Source organism: Oncorhynchus kisutch, linkage group LG15 (assembly GCF_002021735.2).
Source record: "Oncorhynchus kisutch isolate 150728-3 linkage group LG15, Okis_V2, whole genome shotgun sequence".
Taxonomy (NCBI): Eukaryota; Metazoa; Chordata; class Actinopteri; order Salmoniformes; family Salmonidae; genus Oncorhynchus; species Oncorhynchus kisutch.
This window is the reverse complement of record NC_034188.2, coordinates 34983634-35002698: the sequence shown is the minus strand read 5'-3', so window position 1 is coordinate 35002698 and position 19065 is coordinate 34983634. Positions and strand designations below refer to the sequence as shown.

The window sequence follows — 19065 nt, the reverse complement described above, 5'->3', positions numbered from 1 at the left end:
ATAGTGGGCTGGCATTCTGACAACTAGATAATGGCTGCTAGTTCGACTTGTCATGGCGTACCGAGCAGTAGTCGTTTCCGTAAGGCATCGTGATATTTAGACGTTCTGTGGCAGGCCCTAATCTTTTTAGCATTTGATGATGTTAAAATGTCTTCGGAATTAGCCTTTTCTGAGCGACTCGGCTGGAAGCACAGCATGACGTGTGCTTTGTTTAATAGCTGCAGAAAAGGCTGACATTTATCACAATACGCAATAGAAAAGTTTGTTAGTGCGGAAGAACAAGGCATAACCTGCTCAGTAAGCGTTTAAATAGAAGTGAAAAGACTAGGCTTTTGCAAGGATCGCCTTACAGAAGACACAAAATGAAATCCATATATCTCTTGAAAAACATCAGATTAATGTATGCAAATGAAAGCAGAATTCTGTTTTCTTCTTCAAGGAGACAGACCAGTGTCAATACAAAATGCCAAATCCCAGTTAATTGTTTGCGTGGCCAGGTGTTCTGTCTAAAGGGAACAACAATTATTTTGCAATACATTTTCCTCCTTTCGATGATAAAACAAACACATTTTACAGTAATACCAAATACTGAACAAAAGCATCACCATATGGATCCCAGATATGGGCCCCATCACCCTTCATTTGGGTGCCTGTATGAACTCACATATTTATTTATTTTATTTTTTTACCTGTGAACAGTTTGGTGATGGCCCTGTTCTGGCGGCGTGCTGAGCAGATGAGAAGGAGCCAGGGTGGGAGGTACTCGTGGTGGCTGGCCAAGAGCTCAGCGATGGTCCTGGGGGTGCCTGAGCCTGAAGACCTCTGTTCTCCCTCACCCAGCTGACAGCCTTCATCGATGGAGTCAACCAGGAGGAAGAGGGCCTGCTGAGGTGGCTTGGCACTCAAGAGTGGGAGGAGAACACACCTTTAGGGCAAGAGAGAAGAGGAGAGAGATTTAGAACTCTCTCTGTGCACCTAGCGCTTTCCACTGCGAGCTGATGCTGTTGAAGAGAGTTGAGGATGATTGCAGACGTACATCAACAAAAATAGATTTAATGTCGGTCTGAGTCACACGTTTGACTGTATCTTAGTAACTGTCTCTCTATCCACAGTTCAGCTTTCAGGCCCTTGACAGGCCTTCACAGTGCAAATGCAAATCTTTAGGGAATTGAAACCTGCAGTTATAGATAACAGGTGACATGGCCCCCCAAACGCTTCTGAAAAAAGTCCTGGGGAAAACACTGGACTGTATGTACTGTATATAGACTGTGTCCTAAATATTTGTTCTTAGCCGGGAGCTGAAATAACTGAATTTCAATTGAAAGCAGACAGAGCAGGTCCATATTAATCAAATGATGACGTGACAGTTTACAAGGCCGACGACTGTCTGGAATAACCAGGAAAATTCTTTTGAAAGTCGTTAAAAAAACACTGTCTGTGTTTGCGCCTACACACCCCAAAAAAAAACAGCCTCACTACACTGTGAATAATGTACAGTATTAAACCACATCAATCCTTGTCTGTACTCACAAACCCAAGGGTTTAAATGCTGCATTAACCTTGAAATAACATGAGCGTGAAAGCCAAAGGGAAAAGTAAAAACCCCATTTACTCGAATGATAACGTGTATTATGACTGCGTGCATAAATGCCATGAAGCCAGCATTGTATCTGTTCCCGTTTTATTTTCCCAACCTGCATGCTTGTGCTGGCAAAACTTCAGTGCCTGTGTACAGTACAGAGCTGCTACCCCCAGCCTGATTCCAGTCTTGAGACTGTTGTTTTGCTGTTGTAAATGCATATCCCTCGCTGATCCAATTGGAGCCTTTTAAACACGACTTTTAGTCAGACTGCAATTCCAATGCAAGGGCTCAGCAAACACTTTCCAGCCAAACCTCCCCTCCAATCCTCTATTTTTCCAACAGCTCAATTTCTCAAGTGCAAGAAAAAGAGGGTAGTGCGCAGTCATCAACCTGCAAGCTCCATCATTACATCGCTCCATCTCAGAGAAACATGGCCGATTGCTCTTTCTGACGGCTGCAGCCCCACATCGAATCTGCAGCACAGACAGGAAAATCAGCCAAGAGGAATGCCAATCTGCAGAGTTTGTGTACTGCAAACAACTACAGCAACGCCGCCTGCAGACAAACAAATTCACAGAGACAGCAATGCGGGCCTTGTTATGAGACAAAGAGCTATTCTTTTCCTTAAAATCAACTGCTTTCAGAACTGTTGATAACTGACCTCCCTGCAGGAAGAACAGGGGCTTGAAATGAGCACAACAATGGGCTGGCTGCCAGACTAACGTCCGAAGAGCCTCAGCCAATGATGAGTGTATTTGTGACGCATCCTTTGCCCCGCACGTTAACACTAACTATTTTGGTTGTTCTAATTCCGTCTTCGACATATGTAAATAGCGGAGAGCAATTATCATTTAGAGAAAGAAAGAGAATGTGAAATGTCCCTAACGCACCCACCATCTGTTGTGCTGCAGTCCCCATCTTCCACGGCCCGTCCACATTATGCAATGTGGGCTTCGCTTTGAAGTTTCAGTGAAGATGTTTAGGCCGACAGGCAGCCCTGGGCACCTTGCTCACGTCTTACACATTTACTGAGACGCTTTTATGGGGTGGGGGCTGAGCCTGAAATTTCCTTCATCATGCAATGGCGCAGGGAGACTGTGGCTCAGGTCCAATATACCGTGCATGGCCGGCCATGACACCATTCTATTAATGGAAAAGAACAGCAGGTGGGTCAACTAGTCACTGCAGAGACCCCATTGAAAAGCAATAGCGACTAGCACAGGGTCCACTGGAAACCTGAACGAAACTCTTTTAATTAAGAAAATTAAGATTTCTTCATTTCACGATTCCATTTGGAGAAAAAAGCCTGCTCAGCTTCTTTGCCTTAGTCAGGAGAGATTAGCAGAAAAAGACTGCATGACAACAGCTGACTCATGGCCCCATCAGGGGGTGGAGAAAGAAAAAGCAACCAGCTCCCAATCTGGAAAATGCATATTATTCATTTATACATAAAGCATGGTGTAATTCCAATCATATTCTCCTAACGAGTCAACCTGAGAGAGACAATGTGAGGGCTTCTGCTGGGAGCTATGTGGATTCTGAGAAGTTTGCAAAATGGCAGCCATGACACAGCAAGCGCTGTTACCCCATTGCATTAGCAATTCTCTCACTTCCTCCAAAATCAGAAAGGAACTCATTTTATTCCTTCTTGGACTGAGTGATTTCACAGACTTACATTGACGGTACATGTTGCTCAGCTTGTCATTGGTCAAGGACAGCAAAAACAAAACCAACAAGAACATATGAAAACCAACTAAATGTATGTAAGCGGTTACAAAGAGACTTCAGAGTGCTTCATGAAAAACAAAGCACTTTCCACACCGAACATATGCCATATTTATGCACGGGTGAATTGGTAACATGCCAACTACGCTGGAATGAATAATGCTAGCATTTTGTCAAAGAGGAGTAAAGAACGTACAGTAAAGTGTTTATAAAGTGATGGGGCTCTCAGACATGTCAACACAACACCATGTGAACTGGTGCTGCAGAACAGTGCAACCATGTCTAAAAGTTCAAACAACTGCATCTCCACAACCCACAAGCCTCTACAAGCAGAAAAACATATATATATATATATTTAGCATTTTCTGATAAACTGGCATAAAGCTATTCGATCCACATTTCATAACTCCATGGGCTCCCCCCATGGATCTTGTGATGTAGGTTCTCCTCACACACACACACACACACACACACACACACACACACACACACACACACACACACACACACACACACACACACACACACACACACACACACAAGAACTAGACAAATTTAAACCTGTTTGCTTTTCCAGAGCATAACAAACAGTGATGTGGTGTTCTTTTTTTAATTACCAGAACACAATCTCTTAATGAAATTTGATACAGAAATGTAGCCTATTAGAACGGTGGTCACCAAATGGTTGATCGCGATCGACTGGCATATCTCCAAGACATTCCTGTCTTGCACTGTTGGCAGTAGGTGCACTTGTTTCAGCAGCCCTGCGTGCCGGTAGGCAAAGTGTTTCATGTGTCTGAAGGTACAAACTCTGCATACTTGGCATGTCCAGAGAGCAAATCAAGTGCACATATTAGAGGTCGACTGATTATGATTTTTTTTTACGCCGATACCGATTATTGGAGGGCCAAAAAAAGCCGGTACCGATTAATCGGACAATTATTATAATTTTTTTTGTAATAATCATAATTGCAACAATACTGAATGAACACTTATTTTAACTTAATATAATCCATCAATGAAATCAATTTAGCCTCAAAACAATAATGAAACATGTTCAATTTGGTTTAAATAATGCTAAAACAAAGTGCCATGTAAGAAAGCTAACGTTTAGGTTCCTTGCTCAGAACATGAGAACATATGAAAGCTGGTGGTTCCTTTTAAAATGAGTCTTCAATATTCCCAGGTAAGATGTTTTAGGTTGTAGTTATTTTTGGAATTATAGGACTATTTCTCTCTACACCATTTGTATTTCAATAACCTTTGACTACTGGATGTTCTTATAGGCACTTTAGTATTGCCAGTGTAACAGTATAGCTTCCGTCCCTCTCCTCGCCGCTACCTGGGCTCGAACCAGGAACACAACGACAACAGCCACCCTCGAAGCAGCGTTACCCATCACTCCACAAAAGCCGCGGCCCTTGCAGAGCAAGGGCAACAACCACTCCAAGTCTCAGAGCGAGTGATGTTTGAAATGCTATTAGCGCGCACCCCGCTAACTAGCTAGCCATTTCACATCGGTTACACCAGCCTCATCTCGGGAGTTGATAGGCTTGAAGTCATAAACAGCTGCTGGCAAACGCACGAAAGTGCTGTTTGAATGAATGCTTACGAGCCTGCTGCTGCCTACCATCGCTCAGTCAGACTGCTCTATCAAATCATAGACTTAGTTATAACATGATAACACACAGAAATACGAGCCTTGGGTCATTAATATGGTCGAATCCGGAAACTATCATCTCGAAAACAAGACGTTTATTCTTTCAGTGAAATACGGAACCGTTCTGTATTTTATCTCACGGGTGGCATCCATAAGTCTAAATATTCCTGTTACATTGCACAACCTTCAATGTTATGTCATAATTACGTAAAATTCTGGCAAATTAGGTGAACCAAACTGTTGCATATACACTGACTCTGGGTGCAATGAACGCAAGAGAAGTGACACAATTTCACCTGGTTAATATTGCCTGCTAACCTGGATGTCTTTTAGCTAAATATGCAGGTTTAAAAATATATACTTCTGTGTATTGATTTTAAGAAAGGCATTGATGTTTATGGTTAGGTACACATTGGAGCAACGATACACACCGCATCGATTATATGCAACGCAGGACACGCTAGATAAACTAGTAATATCATCACCATGTGTAGTTAACTAGTGATTATGATTGATTGATTGTTTTTTTATAAGATAAGTTTAATGCTAGCTAGCAACTTACCGTGGCTTATTGCATTCGCGTAACAGGCAGGCTCCTCGTGGATTGCAATGTAATCAGGTGGTTAGAGCGTTGGACTAGTTAACTGTAAGGTTGCAAGATTGAATCCCTGAGCGGACAAGGTAAAAATCTGTCGTTCTGCCCCTGAACGAGGCAGTTAACCCACCGTTCGTAGGCCGTCATTGTTCTTAACTGACTTGCCTAGTTAAATAAAGGTGTTTTTAAAAATGGCTAAATCGGTGTCCAGAAATTTCCGATTGTTATGAAAACTTGAAATCGGCCCTAATTAATCGGCCATTCCGATTAATCGGTCGACCTCTAGCACATATGCCTACCGCTAACCAATCAGATTGCTCAGATCACTGTGTCTGCAGCTTCCTCGTTGATACTGTGATTTCAAAGCGTCTAAAACCATGGCTAGTGAGAGACTTTCAACGAAAATCTACTTCTACACCAGCGGTGTGACCTGCACTGCTGCTTCAATAAATGAGGCAAAGTGTATAGATAGACCTGTGTTGTAATTATTAGAGTCTGTGTGTTTTTTGTAAGAATATTTCCCTTTCTCTGGTCATACAAATCAAATCAAACTTCATTTGTCACATGCGCCGAATACAACAGGTATGAAATGCTTACTTACAAGCCCTTAACCAACAGTGCAGTTCAAGAAGAGTTAAGAAAATATTTAACAAATAAACTAAAGTAAAAAATTATTAAAAAGTAACACAATAAAATAACAATAACGAGGCTACACACAAGGGGTACCGGTAACGAGTCAGTGTGCGGGGGTACAGGTTACTTGAGGTCATTTGTACATGTGGGTAGGGGTGAAGTGACTATGCATAGATAATAAACAGCGAGTGGCAGCAGTGTACAAAAGAAAGGGAGGGGGAGGGGGGGTGGTATCAATGTAAATGTGAGAGGTGCAATGGTGCAGTGTATTTTAGTCTTTCGCAGTAACTTGATTCAAGGTGCAAACAGCAAATTAGTTGGTTTAAGGACAAAAAGGGCATCTGGTAATGGATGTTGCAAAATAAAATACAAATGTTCAAGCTTCCTAGAAAATGTCGTCTAGAGCTGTCTAATAAACAGTGCTCAATAGACAGCTCAGTTAATGCAAGATAGAGACAGAAGTGGCTAGCGTATACAATTAAATAACCTGCACAAAAGCAAATTATTTTGTGCTTTGGACCAAGAAAACAAAACACGAGATCAATTTGGTATAAACCAAACCAAATTCCCAGGTCAGATGGACAATTATTCAACACTGTCAGTGGGATCTGAAATGTCATCCCTTCCAACTCCACGACCCCCTGCGCCTTCTTCTATACCACTGTTATATTTGACTCTGGGACACGCAACACAGTACACAGCATGCTAGATGTCTGACAATGACAATGAGATGGTCTCCTGTATTTCAACCTGATGAGGAAACTCAAGATAACATAATGTGCCAGACAAAGCGTAAGTAACTGCCTCCCCTCCCATTCACTCTGGTCAGAATGAGACAGAAGAAGAAGGCTGATATCCTGCACAGCATTGCACGATTGACATCCTCTGAGAGCACAGAAGATCAACCGCAGCTGGGGCTTTCATTTCACATCACTTAGCGACCTCCTAACGTGCACAGGCAACAGCTCCGTTAACATTTAACCCGTTCGTCATGCAAACACGCAAAGGGGATCTGATGCACATGTTTGGGCTTTTTAGTGTGATAACACCCCCTCCCATACCCACAGCCCCTGTATGCCAAGTCAAAGCGACGTGGACAGGGAGGCTGGCTCCAGAATGCTGAGTCATCGCGGCATCCTTTAAAAAGTGGCCTAATCTGTAGTGAGTCTTTCTGCAGCCAAGCAACGCATGACGGGCGCGCAGCATTTCATCTTCGATTAGCATCCTCTTTTTTCGCTCCAACTGCCGCTCTGTAATCCCCAACGCCACTAGCAATTACTAATTGAAATGACTACAATAAGAGTAAAAGTACTGGTACAACTTTACAATAAGTGTCCCTTATAATATTGTATTTCCATGGTGTGCAGGTACAGTGTTATCCTAGTGAAGGTAAACATGGTTTCATGGTACTTACCACTGTTGCACCTGTAGAATGCACAAATTCAAGAATTTGCCAATAAACTCAAGAGTTGAGATGCATTTTTAGGATATATGATCATGACACAGGTTTGTGAGGTTAGGACAACCATGTGTGACTCACCACCTGGATTCGGTCTTATGTAGCAAAATCTGAAATTTTGTTTTTTACGTTGGATATAAGTAGAGACTCAGAGCTACAAAATGGTATATCATACACTGTATTTTTGAGAAACAAAAAGTTGAAAGTTGATAAACTTGTAACTCACTTTTGAGAAATGGCCTTTGAATGTTTTGGTATCTAGTGAAGAGCTCTTCTTTATCTACAACCATTCAGCATCGTTTACACCCTCTTAAGCTTTAGCCCCACCCATCTCGTTTCGCTCTCGGAGCATCCAGAGCGCACACTTGGTGCTCTGGCTGATAATTTGTTAACCTCTGGATAACATGAAAACAGCGAGCTAGACAGGTAAACAATGAACCTAGCTAGGTAAAAAAAAAAGTGTAAGATCACACACATCACGTAACGTTCGCTAACGAGCCAGCCAGCTCACGTTAGCTAGTTAAGGGCTTGTAAGTAAGCATTTCACTGTAAGGGGATTTCACTGTAACGTGATGTGTGTGATCTTTCACTTTGTTTACCTAGCTAGGTTCATTGTTTACCTGGCTAGCTAGCTGTTTTCATGTTGTATTCCGCGCATGTGACATAAAATTTTGATTTGAAAGTGGAGAGCAACGCTTATGCAGCTCCACTACACAATACCTTTTTTAAAAAGATGAGTTCGACATGATTACCAACACAGACTGACCAGCTCAAAGACAGATCCATTCTACATGGCAGACCAAACCGAACTCCTCTCTCGGCATGTTCAGCCCACTCATTATCTCAGCCAATCATGGCTAGTGAGTTTTTCTGTGGCTTAACCAACAAGGCTGGTAATTTAACAATTATATTCGTATTTACAGATGGCATACAAGGTTGTTATTAAGGCACATTTTTATTTTATTTTACCTCTATTTAACTAGGCAAGTCAGTCCAGAAAAAAATCTTACTTTCAATGACGGCCTAGGAACAGCTGGTTAACTGCTTTGTTCAGGGGCAGAACAACATTTTTTTAACTTTGTTAACTCGGGGATTCGATCTTGCAACCTTTTGGTTACTAGTCCAATGGTCTAACCACTAGGCTACTTGCCGCCCCACATGAAAGTTAATTTTGATAAAAACATATTTTCAGGTCACATATGTCATGAACATATAGTGTCAGCAGAGTTTCAATAGATCCAGGCAGGGATGGGTGATACGTCCTAAAAATCATATGTAGATTTGTTTAAACTTATGGACGATTCAAAATATATCTCAATTTTTGTTTTTTTACATTTTCTCAAAATAAGCTTTGTTGCACGATTGAAGGTAAATACACTGCATTTCAAACAGTCAGCAATAATCTAATGAATTCAGGGCTTATACCTAGGCAAAATTTTTGCCTTCCACAACCCACTAATGATTCAATTGTTTTATTACAAAAAGTGTGAACTGCTTTTTTGCCATAATCACTGACCTTGCTTTCAATTCTCTCTATGAAAATGCACTTTTTGTTACAAATGTAACCAGAACCATGCACAATGACCAACTTCTGGTAGCAGGCATTATAGAAAAATAACAAAGGTCTTAAAAACAATCTCTCAAGCACAAGCCCACGTGCTACTGAGTAGTCAGAATTCATCTATTTGCTTACTTTTATGAATACACCTTCCTGTCCGTCACTTTGTTTAGATGTTGAAATCAAGTGGCCAACCTGGTGAAGAAGATGCTTATTTCTCAATACGAGATTGTGTTACCAATTGCGTCTTTCTATGCTCATTACACATTTAAAAAACAAAGACTAGACAGCTAGCGCTAACAGTCTGTGGCGAACATCCTGCTAGCGGTACGTGGTACCGCAATGTCGTGCGTCACCAGTGGTGGGAAAAGTACCCAATTGTCATACTTGAGTAAAAGTAAAGATACCTTAATAGAAAATGACTCAAGTAAAAGTGAAAGTCGCCCATTAAAATACTACTTGAGTAAAAGTTTTAAAGTATTTGGTGTTAAATATACTTATGTATCAAATGTCAAAGTATAAATCATTTGGCACAATAGATTTTTGTTTTACCAATAGCCAGTGCACACTCCAACACTCAGACATAATTTACAAACAAAACATTTGTATTTAGTGAGTCTGACAGATCAGAGGAAGTAGGGATGACCAGGGATGTTCTCTTGATAAGTGTGTGAATTTGAAAACTGTTCTGTCCTTGTAAGCATTTGAAATGTAATGATTACTTTTGGGTGTCAGGGAAAAAGTACATCATTTTCTTTAGGAATGTACAGAATAAAAGTTGTCAAAAATATAAATTGTAAAGTAAACAGATACCCCAAAAAACCACTAAAGTAGTACTTTAAACAATTTTTGCATAAGTACTTTACAATACAGTGCTTGACAGAAACTGAGCATTAATTTTCCACAATCATGTTCATTGATACGCACATATGTGAGTTGTTGGGAGTTGAGACAAAACAAGCATATCGTTAGAAGGTTAAGTTATCCTCTAATACAGTTAAATAATGTCTCATTGTGTTTCGTTGTCCATATGACCGATTCTGTTGGCCCAAACCTGGAATTGAAATAGTGAGTTGAAACTGCTTGTTGTCAGTAAGGAAGAAGTGATCTTTCGTCTTTGTTGTTGTGAGTGGCAGGGGAGAGGCTTGGAGTCTGTGTGGGAGTGGGAAGGTGCATCGTACACATAGCACCGAAGGAACAAAACCCCCAAAAATGAGTTTCTTGCTATACAGACATTTGGAACATTGCGCTAGAACATACATTTGAATTAATCAAATTAATTGGATATATCGCCCAGCCCTACATCCAGATCGCATCCATAATTTACAGAGTTTCTGAAAGTTTCTCCTTTATGTTACTAACAACATCTGAAGTGCCAAATTACAGTAGACGAAAAGCTGCATATTGCTGTCAAACTTGATTTGTAAATGTTAGCAACAAGCTAGTCATTGCCTACAGCCATTGCATGTATAAAGATTTAGAACATTACCTTGCTCTGCTAGCTGTAGGCCTATATATTTAAAATATATATATATATATATATACACTACCGTTCAAAAGTTTGGGGTCAGTTAGAAATGTCCTTGTTTTTGAAAGACAAGCTAATTTTTCGTCTATTAAAATAACATAAAATTGATCAGAAATACAGTACAGACATTGTTAAAACTTCTTATGGCTGCAGTGGCAGTATTGAGTAGCTTGGATGAAAGGTGCCCAGAGTAAATTGCCTGCTCCTCAGTCCCAGTTGCTAATATATGCATATTATTATCTTTGGAGAGAAAACACTCTGAAGTTTCTAAAACTGTTTGAATGATGACTGTGAGTATAACAGAACTCATATGGCAGGCAAAAACCTGAGAAGAAATCCAAACAGGAAGTGAGAAATCTGAGGTTGGTCGATTTTCAACCCAGCCCCTATTGAATTCACAGCGGGATATGGATGAAGTTGCACTTCCTAGGGCTTCCACTAGATGTCAACCATCTTTAGAAACTTGAATGAGGCTTCTACTGTGTTGTGGGGCTGAATAAGAGCTGAATGAGTCAGGTTACTGGCAGAGAGCCAGGTCCTGGTCACGCGCAATTCACATGATAGCAACCTGTATGGCTTTTCTACACACAAAGGAATTCTCCGGTTGGAACTTTATTGAAGATTTATGATAACAACACCTTAAAGATTTATTCTATACTTAAGTTTGACAAGTTTCTTCGACCTGTAATATAAGTTTTTGTCCGACGTTCAGATGGACCTGCACGAGCGTTTGGATTTGTATACCTAAGCCCTAACAAAAGTAGCTACTTGGACATAAATAATGGACATTATCGAACAAGCATTTTTCAAGCATTTATTGTGGAACTAGGATTCCTGGGAGTGCATTCTCATGAAGATCATCAAAGGTAAGGGAATATTTATTATGTGATTTCTGGTTTCTGTTGACTCCAACATGGCGGATAATTTTATTTATTTTCTGAGCGCCGTCTCAGATTTTTGCATGGTTTGCTTTTCCATAAAGTTTTTTTGAAATCTGACACAGCGGTTGCATTAAGGAGAGGTATATCTATAATTCCATGTGTATAACTTGTATTTTCATCTACATTTATGATGAGCATTTCTGTAAAATGGTGGCTCTCTGCAATATCACCGGATGTTTTTGGAACTAGTGAACGTACCGCGCCAATGTAAACTCAGATTTTTTTATATAAATATGAACTTTATCAAACAAAACATACATGTATTGTGTAACATGAAGTCCTATGAGCGTCATCTGATGAAGATCATCAAAGGTTAGTGATTCATTTGATCTCTATTTGTGCTTTTTGTGACTCCTCTCTTTGGCTGGAAAAATGACTATTGTAGCTGGAAATAGCTGATATTTTATTGAATATCTACATAGGCGATTAGAGGCCCATTATCAGCAACCATCACTCCAGTGTTCCAATGGCACGTTGTGTTAGCTAATCCAAGTTTATCATTTTAAAAGGCTAATTAATCATTAGAAAACCCTTTTGCAATTATGTTAGCAGAGCTGAAAACTGTTGGTCTGATTAAAGAAGAAATAAAACTGGCCTTCTTTAGACTAGTTGAGTATCTGGAGCATCAGCATTTGTGGGTTCGATTACTGGCTCAAAATGGCCAGAAACAAAAGACTTTCTTCCGAAACTCGTCAGTCTTCTCAGAAATTATATTATTATAATTTATTATTATTTAATATTACTAATATTACTAATATTACTATATTACTATTCCGTGTGAGAAATTGCCAAGAAACTGAAGATCTCTGGTCTTCTAGGCAGAGATGCAAAGAAAAAGACATATCTCAGACTAAAAATATATAGATGGGCAAAAGAGCAGACACTGGACAGAGGAACTCTGCCTAGAAGGCCAGCATCCCGGAGTCGCCACTTCACTGTTGGCGTTGAGAATGGTGTTTTGCGGGTACTATATAATGAAGCTACCAGTTGAGGACTTGTGAGGCATCTGTTACTCAAACTAGACACTCTAATTTACATGTCCTCTTGCTCAGTTGTGCACTGGGGCCTCCCACTCCTCTTTATATTCTGGTTAGGGCCAGTTTGCCCTGTTCTGTGAAGGGAGTAGTACACAGCATTGAGGCTGGGCGATATGGCCAAAATCTCATATCCCGATATAGGTCATTTCATATCCCGAAACAATATATAGCACGATATAGCACATTTTCTGTCAATTCAATGAATAAATAGTTTATATAAAATGACCACATGTAAAGGCCTTCTTATTACATTTTGAATTATACTCAACAAATAAAAGGTACATACTCATATTTGAATATTTCTCCTTTTATTTAGAACCGTTGTGCAAATTTTCAAATAAGCATGTAACAAAATATAAAATATGAATGTATAAATTCTAAAAAGGGTAAATAGAAAACACTTCAACTATAGTTGCAAACAAAATAAATATAGGCCTAAAATATATATATATTTTTGGGAGCTTTTCATACCCAAACCACGTCCATGCGACCGAAGTAGCCCCTCTTTTAGGTACGAGCTCCGTGTCTCTGTGCTCTGTGTCACGTTCACTCTTCTCCATGTTTGTCTGTACTGCAAATTTCCTCCCACACGGCACGTGTAGAAGAATACAAAGCGTCGTCCAATTGACGAAAAATATTGCCCGTAAAGAGTGTGATTTGCGACACAATGAAATAAACTATAGAGCATAATATGAAACGATAGACGTTTTTCTATCGTCACACAATATATATTGTCATATCGCCCAGCCCTACACAGAGTTGTATGAGATCTTCAGGGTTCTCTAATGATCAATTAGCTTTTTTGAAATGATAAACTTGGATTAGCTAACATATCGTGCCATTGGAACACAGGAGTGATGGTTGATGATAATGAACCTCTAATCGCCTATGTAGATATTCCATTAAATATCAGCTGTTTCCAGCTAAAATAGTCATTTACAACATTAACAATGTTCTGATCAATTGGATGTTATTTTAATGGACAAAAAATTTGCTTTTCTTTCAAAATCAAGGACATTTCTAAGTGACCCCAAACATTTGAAGATAGTGTATATATTTTGACTAATGAGTCAATTCAATTAAGTGGCTAATGTTAATTTGGAGGAAAATAGGAATCTAATTTTTAGAAAAACTTCCTTCAACTTTCTTAGCAAAAGGATCATAAAGGAAAACACTTTGACCCACTGAGTGAACAAAATACTGCCAAGAAACTCAAACCTGGTTATCAGATTCAAGCCATGATCACTTTCCAAGGTTCCTTTGCTCCCAACACACAGATTTGCCTGGCAGTTATTCAAACTACTGCACGCTCATTTAAAAATCCCCCTTACAAACAAACCCCAAAAGCTCTCACCTTGCCCTTTCAGCACATTTCCCAGTGCCTTGAGCTTTTAGAGTGCCCACATGACTGAGTTTATTCCACCTATTTATTTGTGCTCTTTTGTCCAGAGGGAAAAGCTAGACATGTTGCAGGGAGACTATTTGATAGTTTCAAACGACAAGGTCAAATTAATTCCACTGTTAGTACTCTGGTCAAAACACGGTAGAGGCCATTGCTAGAGGGAAAGCATGTTGCAATTAGATGACATGGGTAAATTGGTGAGATTCTATTGTATATTGCCAAGTTTGTGCAGTTTTGTTGGTTATCAACAGTCCTACACGCTGCTTGAATTCCACCCCACCCACCTTCCTCCCGGGTTTTCACACTTTGTTGTTGTTTCTATCTAGATGAAGAGTAAAGGTATATAACTTGTTCTGGTGACTACAATAGCACACACAACGGTGAATGGAGAGGATGGCAGTGCATAGGATGGAGACCAGGTTGAACCAGGTTTAATGTATTGACACAACCAGTGATTACGATCAACAAACATGCTTGTTAGGCCAAGGAATTTGGCCAACCCCTCTGGCATTCACATGCTGGTAAGGCCTTAAAACAGAGTCTGAGGTCAAGGCTCCACCAGTCTTGTTTACCAGGAGCCCAACCTTTACAAATGAACACACTATTTTTCATTATTGAGCAACAATGTAGCCTTGTTTTTGGAACATGTTCACCTGAGATGAGATTCCATTTCTAAAGTAAATTAGGGGAACCCTAAGTTTGGAAAAAGAATACACTTTTATAATCCTCCATTGCTTGCTTTGCCTATTGAACATGTCCGGACACAAAGATCGAGCGGTGGATATTGGCTGTGATACAGATCTTCCACTTCCCAACTTTCTGCAACCTGATAGGATCTAGTATTTGTGTACAACAGTGCCCAAGATTCTTTTACACCAGAGATGGTGATAAGACATTCTCCAGAGTGCATATTTACTCCACAAACAAAAGGCTGTAATCTTCGTTGGATAACAATTCTGTCTGTTGTCCACGGAGTCTGAACCAAACCTCAAGCGGTAAAGAAATGCACTTGTTTAGGCCAGGCTGGGTTGGTGATGCTGTCTGTGAGAAGCTTTCCATTCCCTTGACACTGACCAGAACTGGACCTCTGTCTGTCCACTGGTTGTTTATGTCCCCCATGTTAACCTGCCTTCTATCGCAAATGTCACAGTCAAGTCCCAGGCATCAATAGTGGCCTTATTACTATAATAACTGACACAGGGCTACTTCCTCAGCTTCTTTTGGGAAAGATGTGAAAGACCGGGGAAATCAATGAGTCCATTGGCCATTTAAAAATGATTTACCTCGCCGAACGTTTGACCCACTTTCCCAGTGTGTGATGTAAAGACGGTGCAATAAGCATCGCCAGATGGCCAGACAAGAGGCATGTGTGTTCAACACCGCATTCCATCCCATGTGTGTATAGTATAGACTGGTTGACCCATCGTGCTGACAAGTCGTGCAAGTAGCATACACACAAGGCAGTTCCTTTACAAATATAGGTTCAAACCCCTTTTTAAAGACCCAGTCTTACAGAGAGAAAAGTCTGTGTGGATCACATTATATGACCAAGCTTGATCCTGTACGGTACTTTGTCTCACATGTGCAGCCCACATCGTCATATAGGGCAGTCAGTCACACACTTCCAAGCAGTACATTCTTCCCTCCAGCCAACTGAGCCTGGGTGCCACTTAAAATAACTGACCTTTTTCTCAACTAAGGGCTAGCGGGGACAGTCCCACAGCATGCCACAGAACAGGAAAACAACAACACAAACACTATGTCAATGGGTAGCGGGACAGAGGACTGCTGGGGTAGGGTTAAGGGAAGTGTGTGAGCAGTAAATGTGGGAGGGGTGGGGTAAGGACAGGGGGGTGGAGGGAAGTGGGTGGGGCAGCAGGCTTCACCTACCTCTTGAAAGCCTCAGTGGGGTTTCTTTCACACTCCCCGGGCTGCAGGACGCTCTGCACCGCTGGATCGCGCACCTTCTCCTCGTAACCCGGCAACAGGCCGCTCCGGCAAATCTGGGCCACCAGACCTCGGATGAAGCCGCCCAGGCAGAGTGTGTCCGAGTCGTCCGCCCGGCAGAAATGGAAGGCCAGACTCTGCTGCTGCAGCCCCCGATGAGTGCCCTGGGCTGAAGAGGGCCACAGGAGCTCCGTGCACAGGGCCGTCTTCCCACTCCCAGGCCCCCCCACCAGCAACACCCCCCAGGCGGTGGCCTTCGCAGAGCCTGCTGCAGAGCTGCCACAGGGGTTAGATGCGCCAGTGCCGGAGGCACCGGCCTGCTTGCTGGGAGTGCTGGTCAAACCACTCAGGCCATTAGTCTTTTCCTGGAGACAGTGCTGGATCTTGTGGAAGACCCACTCCCTGCAGTAAAAGCGCTTCCCCTGCAGCAAACTGGTTTGGGCCATTTTGAGATACTGCTGTTCTGGCTTTTCCTCATAGGGCTTTCCTTGCCCTCACATTTTCAACCCAGAGTAGGCCAGCTGTAAATTTGAGTATCCATTTTTTTTTGCCTCCACATGTGCCTTTCCAAGTTGATTGCAGCTGTCCTTAGTGTTGTGATAAAGACAGTGTGCAACTGAAGCTCCCTTCTGAGAAAACAGAATGGCTGTGGGCGAGAAAAGCAGTTTTTGGGACGTCGCTGAATATCTGGGGCAAAAAAAGAGTCACAATTGAGGCTTGTACTGTACATTTCCCACTAACTTCTTCCATGGCTTTCTCATTGGCTGGACTGAATGCTCAGTGTTATTCCAGGTTTGTTGCTTTAACATGGTGTTGTGCATGACAGGGCACAGGGCTTTGAGTGCATCCACTATCAAACTCAACCACAGCTTGATCAAATTAGCCCTGAGAGTCAGTGATTTGTTTCCCTTGATACATTTCATAGGGAAACTGGAGCAGGTATATAGTTTCCATTACATTAACATTTGAGAGTGCCAGAGTTGTGTTGGTCTCTCCAATAACATTGATTGCCTGGTCACTTTCCTGGAATAAACAGAAGCTTGCTGTAAAAAAAATAAAAAAAATAATAAGATTACAGATTCAACTTTTATCTAGCCTATACAATTACACAGTTCACTCTCACTGGAAAATGCATAGCTTTGCAGAATGGGGGAGCGTGTTTATAACGCAGTAACTAACAAGACATTGTAGACGGTCCACACTCTTGGAGTCTTGGCAAGGTTTCGTTCTGTATCTCTAACCTACTCACTGATCTCCCTTCCTTCCAAGGTGGCTTTAAATCGCAAACATTTCACATCCGGGGAAAAAAAACTCCAAATGAGAGGACCCCCTTTTATCTGCATACAGCGACATTAACGTTCCCTATCCCACGATGCAATAATGACTCAAATAAATAACTTGGAAGTGTGGTTTCTTTTCAGATCGCCAATACAGTGAGTGTAATATGTCTATCAATTTAAAACACGTGTATTATGTCTGTTAAATGTTATTCACCTTTCTCCTGTTTTCTAGGCGCCCACCTCATCGCGTAACCAATAGCCTGCTACAGCGCTCTCATTTTGGAAATACATGACAACGAGGCAGTTTTAAACTCATTAAAGAAATGCAACCGCAAGCAAAAGCCTACAAATATGTATTAGGGGTAGTAAACTGTCATAGGTATCGATGAAAAGTGGGCCAAAGACTGGTCGGGCTACGCCGTCTTTTGTATGACAAAAAAAAACCTCACCCATTTCAAATGGAATAGAATTTAACACCTTTAGTCAGTCTAAAAACCTACACTATCTAAAATACAATGGCATTCCTACAAACAAAGAATAGGTCAATGAGCTGAACGCGGCCCTTAATCTTGTAAAATACAATGTAAAAAGTGTTTTTTAACTTCAAGCAAATGTGGAACGTTTGCCCATTTTTCAATGTTACAGTTTGAAATACCGTATAGCCTACGGCTTCTCACCTCTTGCTGAATCCCCCTTTTCATTTGGTTGCTGTGTCCGTGATTAAACCATTTGTCTCTCTAACCAAATGCTATGCTTCAAAAGCAATATTTGATTAGCTTAATCTGTTTCTAAACGCAATCTTCGAATTTTTCCATCAGCGTCTTTGCATTCTCTTTCTTTCAGCAGCCGCGGCTCCTCCTGCTATCCAACACAGCGCTGCAGCCTACTATACTTAACCAGTCTCTCAGCCTCCAAACATTCTAATATTCTATCTCTTGCATTCAGAGCACACACGCAGGATGGACGCAAAGTCTGATGGGAATTAGAGTTTTATAGGTACCGAAGCCGCCATTATAAGGGCCTTAAAATAAGAAACACATTGACTTTCTGCATTATAGAACATTAATAACGAGTGTAACGTTTTTGAGTTGAAACCACTGCAGCAGCATTTCTCTTTATTTACATAGATGTTTCACAATGCTAAAATAATTTTATTAGAACAATGTTGCATAGAGTTAATAAAAGGGACCGTTTCAGACATTCCCACACGCCTTATAATCACTGATGAAGGTTGACCATTGAAATAAAGGCAAAAAAAATAAGTACTTTGCAGTTCCAACACATGCTTGCACATTGTGATTAAAACTGGTGCTTGTGCCTGGTACATTTTCTCTTGCAGATCACACAGAGTCTAAATTAGTGTTTAAATTTCCTAGTAAATACCTTTCCTTCGTGTAAAAGCGTTGCCTGACTCTCACCACCTGGAGAAGGTATGTTTATAGAGATGCCCCCAGCGGACGTGCCAGAGAGAGATAAGCAAATCTATATATTGAACCTAGCCTTTCTCCCATGATCACACACATACACGTTAATCTCTCCTCTGTCTATTCCTCCAGTGCTGTCAACCTCTCATTAAAACAGTATGCCATGCAGTTTCTCCGCAGAGAAGTAGGAATCTGCGTATCATCTGGCTGTTCACACAAAAATGACAAACACAATCAAATCCAAAAACACCATTTACTCCATAGAATCAACATCTGCATGGTGCTATTGTGAGA

The 19065-nt window shown here is 41.1% G+C and overlaps 1 protein-coding gene across 1 annotated transcript in view; it reads right to left on the bottom strand.

Moving 5' to 3' along the window:
• Positions 1-18243, bottom strand: part of ankrd50 (ankyrin repeat domain 50) — a 44805-nt gene extending 26562 nt beyond the window's left edge. Inside the window, exons 1-3 of the mRNA XM_020502512.2 lie at positions 18025-18243; positions 16011-17110; positions 690-925 (exon numbers count right to left, since the gene is read on the bottom strand). Coding sequence (XP_020358101.1) covers positions 690-925; positions 16011-16513 — 739 coding nt within the window. The 5' untranslated portion in view covers positions 16514-17110; positions 18025-18243. The remainder of the gene's footprint in view (positions 1-689; positions 926-16010; positions 17111-18024) is intronic.
• Between the last annotated feature and the right edge of the window lie 822 nt (positions 18244-19065).